Source organism: Euphorbia lathyris, chromosome 4, assembly GCF_963576675.1.
Source record: "Euphorbia lathyris chromosome 4, ddEupLath1.1, whole genome shotgun sequence".
NCBI lineage: Eukaryota > Viridiplantae > Streptophyta > Magnoliopsida > Malpighiales > Euphorbiaceae > Euphorbia > Euphorbia lathyris.
The window spans coordinates 69,327,210-69,333,243 of NC_088913.1; the positions used below are offsets into that span (position 1 = coordinate 69,327,210).

At 33.6% G+C, this 6,034-nt stretch overlaps 1 protein-coding gene across 1 annotated transcript; it reads left to right on the forward strand.

Moving 5' to 3' along the window:
* Positions 1–380: 380 nt before the first annotated feature.
* LOC136227225 (B3 domain-containing transcription factor VRN1-like) lies at positions 381–2,435 on the forward strand. The gene is made up of 6 exons (XM_066015896.1): positions 381–511; positions 652–1,102; positions 1,193–1,395; positions 1,484–1,730; positions 1,937–2,043; positions 2,145–2,435. Exons 1-6 carry the CDS (start codon positions 407–409, stop codon positions 2,433–2,435), a joined length of 1,404 nt encoding a protein of 467 aa, XP_065871968.1. The 5' UTR covers positions 381–406.
* The last annotated feature ends 3,599 nt before the right edge of the window (positions 2,436–6,034 follow it).

Genomic DNA, 6,034 nt, shown 5'->3' on the forward strand with positions numbered 1-6,034 from the left:
TGACACGTGATATTGGTGTGGTCAACAGTCAAACGCGTTTTCTACACGGGTCAATATTTTGACCGAACATAAGGTTGTAAGAGGCTGTATGTGATGTTTTTGGAAAGTTGAGGGGGTTGAGAGGTTGTCCCCTAAGTTGAAGGGGCCAGGTGAAAAAAAGTTACAAGTTTAGGGAGTTGTGTGTCTATTAAGCCTAAATTTTATTCAGATGAACTTGTAATTAATGAATTCAACCGCTCAATCTGCCAATCACTTCTTTTAAATAGTCATAACACTACACTAAGAAGGTTGGTAGACAATTACTTATTGCTTTACTCCTAGTTAGCTGTGACTGTGGAGTTAATTTATTGAGTATAGAAGATATTATAAATTTCAGAGCAGTCTATCTAAGTGCAGCTTTTGAACAATGGATTCTTGCTTTAGAAAGAGCAATGAAAGCATGCTTTTTAAAGCAAAAAGGCCAAGTTTCTTTAAGATCATTTTGGATGATACCATTCGTCAACACAAACTGGTTAGCATTTCTCTTCTCTTCTCCTCACCTTACTATATATATAAAAGATCATACCATTGATGATTTCTCAATAATTCTTGATGATTTTCTAAATGTATTTTTCTGTAAAGTATAACTAACTCCTGTGTACATGTGTACAGAGTATTCCAAGGAAATTTGTAAGGAATTACGGGAACAATTTGTCAAATGGAGTAATTCTGAAGGTTCCCAGTGGTGAAAAATGGGAAATGGACATTTTCAAAGTTAATGGTCAGATTTGGCTGGAGAAAGGATGGGATAAATTTATGGAATATTACTCAATAGTCATTGGAAGCCTCCTTGTTTTTCAATATGATGAGATTAATTCCAGTTTCAATGTTACAATATTTGATTGTACTTGTACAGAAATAGACTACCCTTGTAGTCACAGCATCATCAATAAAGCAGCAGCAGAATCCCAAGTTCCTAAGGTTGAATCTGAAATTCCTGTTGAAATCTCTGCTGATCAGTTCTCGCCCTCACGAAAGAGAAAAGAGAAATCACCATTATCATCATCTCCGGCTCATAAGAAGATTAAAGAGGTAGAGCATTTCACTAACATAACACGAAAAGGTACACAATTTCTTTTCAATTTTCTAGACATTATTTTGTATATATTCATTCATTCTTGATTACTGATCAATTTGCCTTGTTAATTTGTAGGTACTAATACTGAAGCAAACAAAGAAAATCGAAGCTTGCATAAACAAATGGTTAACAAGAATGTTACTAGGAAGAAACCATATTCGATCTTGAAGGAAAAAAGTAAGGGTATTCATAGAGAAAGCTCCAGTTTTCAATCTGAAAATCCCACTTTCCAGATTGCAATGTACCCATCACATGTTCATCCCAGTAAATGTAGTCCAGTAAGCATTCTAGCAGATAACCTGAAAAGTATATATTAATATTGATCATATATTTGAAGCATGTTTGTTTTCTAAATTTGTCTACTAGGAAATACCAGCCTGCTTTGTGAGGAAATATATGAAGAGAAAAGACGGCGATGCTTTGCTCAATGTTTTAGATAAGAAAACATGGTCTGTTAAGTACTCTTCTGGAGTAAGAACGACAAGGTTTATGCATATAGGTTGGAAATTTTTTATACAAGATAATTATTTACAACTTGGTGATGTATGTAAATTTGAACTGATTGATCGTGAGAAGACTCTATTCAGAGTAGTTATTTCCAGAAGTACAACAGGTGAGACACAATTCCATTTCTTCATTAGAATTGTAAAATTAGTTAGCAGGATGCACTTTGTGCTTTTTAGTTCATATGGATTCAGCCTCAGGTAGCTGCAGCAAGCAGTCATTGTGCTAAAAAAAAAAAAAAAAAAACTAGTACCATTATTTTCTACATATTCCTTGATTCTTGATTAATGAATAATTTGCCTTATTAATTTGTAGGAATGAAAGAACACCCAAGCTTGCATAAACAAATGATTAAATCCGAAAATCCCACTTTCCAGATTGCAATGTGCCCATCATATGTTAATCCTCGTACATGTAGTCCAGTAAGCATTCTAGAAGATAACCTGAAAAGTACATATTATTATTGATTATATATTTGAAGGATGCTTGTTTTCTAATATTCATGTATAAATTTGTCTACTAGGAACTACCAGCCTGCTTTGTGAGGACATATATAAAGAGGAAAGATGGTAATGCCTTGCTCATTCTTTTGGATGGGAAAACATGGTCTCTTAACTACTCTTCTGGAAGAAGGACAAGCTTGCTGCATACAGGTTGGAAAAAATTTGTACAAGACAATAATTTACAAGTTGGTGATGTATGTAAATTTGAACTGATTGATCCTCACAAGACTCTATTCAGAGTAGTCATTTCCAGAAGTACAACACGTGAGACACAATTTCATTTCTTCATTAGGTTGCACAGACACTTCTAGTTAATAGTATTTCTGTGTTGCTTTTCATGTCCGTGTCCATTTTCGTTTTTAGGCTATTTTATGGGTTAAATACATAAAATGGTCACTCAACTTCATAGTCATGCGTGGTTTCGGTCAGAAATCAAAGTTTACTCATGCTGATATGTCACATACATCATTCCGATCTTTTTAATCACTGAAATCGTCACAGTGACCTAGTTGAGACAAAACCCAATGTTAAGTGATTTTATCAACCGCTATTTTATGAAGGTTATGTTTTAGAAATAACATTTCCCTTGTCCATATCTGTTTTTGTGTCCGTGTACATGCAACATAGTTGTATAATTAAGTTAGCAGGATGCAATTTGTGCTTATTAGTTAACATGAGTTCAGCCTCAGGTAGCTGCAGTAAGCAATCAACGGACAAAAAGACTAGTACCATTCTCCCAAACACTTCATCTTTAAATTCTCCTGAAGCTGCCCAAGAGTTTACCTTACCCAATCCATCCTTCAAAGTAGTAATCAAATCAAGCCAAGGCACGAGAGTGGTAAGAATTTTATTTGAACTGAATTATATACATTATCTCAGTAGACAATCAATTCCCTTCAGCCCAAAATATTAGTAATTGTTTTTCTATAAGATAACATAAAATCTATGATAATATTGGTGCAGCATGTTCCATTCTACTTCATCAAGAAGTTACAGAAAACATCACAAAATACAAAGTTACTGATTGATGGAAAAACATGGTCTGTGAAGCTGCATGTTTATCCAAATTATAGAAGAGGCATACTTTCTGAAGGATGGGCTGATTTTGCAAGGGACGTTGCTCTGAGGATGGGAGATGTTTGCACTTTCGAGCTGATTGACACTCAAGAATTACTACTAAAGGTCTCCATCTCCAGGAATTTGTCTAGTCATTGAGCTTATTTATTTTCATAGCTACGGTGCTCTTTTGTGTTTGAGAATCTTATTTAGTATTTCTAAATTCAATTCTGATGAAACTTATTAGCTGGATATTAATTGGTATTTCTAAATCATCAATCTCAACACGATGGCTATGGTTGTGTTTGGCAAATAGAGAATAGCTGCTACCGGATTATATTAACTATTAGTGGATTGTTTAATTGATTTTACTAATTGTCTGTGTAACATGTTTGTAAAATTTAACTAGTTGTTAAATAGTTTTTATATAAAATGTCAAAATGGGGATCTTGGTCTTTTATTACAAAATTTAACTAGTTAATAGTTATTTTCTTCTTTAATACTCCCTCTATATTGGAGTGTTTAGTTGTAGATGACATGTTGCTGAATTTGTTGTATTTGTGGATCCTCTCTTCTTAATATAATGCATATTTTTAAAAATAAAAAAATTTCAAGTTGCTAATTGAGTATAATTTTGTGTAAATGGATAAATATTTATGTTCATTAATAGCACTACAAACAATTTCATTGTAATAAATTAGTGTTTAATATGTTATTCTTAATCACATCCTAAAAGAAGTCATGTACACCTACTATAACTTAAGTCTTTATAATTATAATACATTTTTTTATGTCCTTATTAACACATAAAAGTTACAAAAAAAAAAAAGCAATTTAATATAAATACAAGTCTATATTTAATTGAATAAAATAATAATTCAAAATTTAATAAAATGAAGATTAGAATATTGTTGAATTAATAGAGGCTATTTGAACTAGATCTGTTTGAGAACCTCGATGAACTCAATTCTATTGATTTTAATATTTTCAAGTTTCAAACTATAATAATAAAATTTCTTATATTGAATATGCAATTAAGAGTAGTATTTAGGGCATTGCAAAAAAAAAAAAAGAGTAGTATTTAGGGGCTAATCACTCTTAAAATTCCTTACCTCCTCATTCTTAATAAAAAAAAATGAAGATTAAAATATTGTTGAATTAATAGAGGTTATTCCAACTAGATATCTAAAATATTTGAACTAGATCTGTTTAAATATTTTCAAATTTCAAACTATAACAATAAAATTTCTTATATTGAATAAGCAATTAAGAGTAGTATTTAGGGGCTAAACAAGTCTCTTAATATAAATATTTCAATTCTCTTGGAAAAACTTCTAAAACTATCTTTTTCTCAGACATTTCGAGACTGGATTCTTAATATTCTCTCGTCTGCTCGTATTTCAATTCTGTCTGCTTCGGGCAGTAACGGATATTTTGCTTGTTCTAGGGGTGTGCGCCAAGGAGATCCGCTTTCGCCCATTCTTTTTGGTTTGGCAGAAGATTTTTTGAGTAGGCTAATTTTGAGTAGAGTTTCTGATGGTTCCTTATCCTCAATGGGTTATTCGACTTCTTCATTGTTGCCATCTCATTTATTATATGCGGATGATATTCTCATCTTTTGTCGTGCCAGCATGGCTAACGTGAGGGTTTTAAATCAGTTTTTTTCTACTTATGGGACTCTTTCCGGGCAGGTGGTTAGTTGGCAAAAGTCTGAGGTGTTTTTTTGGAGATTCGGTTATCAACAGGCGTCGTTTGCGGCTTGCTGGTCTGATCGGTGTTAAAATAGGTCATCTTCCTTTTAAATATCTTGGTGTTCCTATTTTTCGTGGTGCTCCGCGTACTCGGTACTTTGGTTAATTCTGCTGTTACGGGTTCTATGGTGCATTCGCTGATTGTTTACAAGTGGCCTGTTAGTTTGCTGTTGAGGATTAGTAGGGGTATGCAGAATTTTATTTGGACTTGGTCTTCTTCTGAAAAGAAGTTAGTTTCGGTCCCTTGGCAATCTTGTTTCAAACCTTTAAAGGAGGGGGGGTCTTGGGCTAAAGCATTTAAAAACTTTGAATCTGGCACTTTCAAGTAAGATGGCTTAGGGTTTGATCTCTTCTAATACGCTTTGCTTTAAAACTCTTAGGTCACGTTTTTTGGGGGGCTCTGGCTTGCTTCGTTCTCGGGTTCTTCCGTCGACGGTTTGGGCTTCTATTAGGTCTGCGTATAGGATCCTTCGTGATCATTCTTTTTGGATTCCGGGTAATTCGTCTGATTTATTCTTTTGGACTTCGGAATGGATTCTTCCTCCGCTTGTGGATCGTTTGGGCATCTCACTGCCATCGAACCTTTCAGCTAAAGTTTCTGATTTCTTTTCTCATGAGGTTTGGCATGACCTTCCTGACCTCCCGGATGCTCTGGCTCAACAAATTAATAATAGGGAAAAGTACAAAAATAAACCTTGTGGTTACACCCATTTTCGAACAACACCCATGTGGTTTAAAAGTTTGCAAAGTGGTACCATGTACTTCATTCCGTTAGCAAACACATACCAAATTGACTAACGGTGTTAAAAGTCAAAGGAAAAAGAGTTAATTTGGTCCTTATATTTATTTATTTTGTAAATTAACCCCCTTTATTATCTAATTATTATAAATAAACACCAAAAATAGCATCTTCTCCATCTCTATTTATTTTTTTTTATTTTTCTCCTTCTTTCTCTCTCTCCTCATTGTTAATTTCTCCCTCTAAAATCAATTCAATTAGACTTTACACACAAATGACTCTATTAAACTAATCTTATTCCCAGTTTAATCAAAATTGTTTCGTGGGAAGTCTCCGGAATAGAACCAGTGAAATTGTTTCGCCA

Bases quoted from the DNA above. Each gene is read 5' to 3' on its own strand.
- LOC136227225 (XM_066015896.1), top strand. From the start codon at position 407: ATGGATTCTTGCTTTAGAAAGAGCAATGAAAGCATGCTTTTTAAAGCA. The intron at 1,396-1,483 runs GTAAGCATTCTA...TTTGTCTACTAG, and splicing joins ATCCCAGTAAATGTAGTCCA to GAAATACCAGCCTGCTTTGT. The intron at 1,731-1,936 runs GTGAGACACAAT...ATTAATTTGTAG, and splicing joins TATTTCCAGAAGTACAACAG to GAATGAAAGAACACCCAAGC.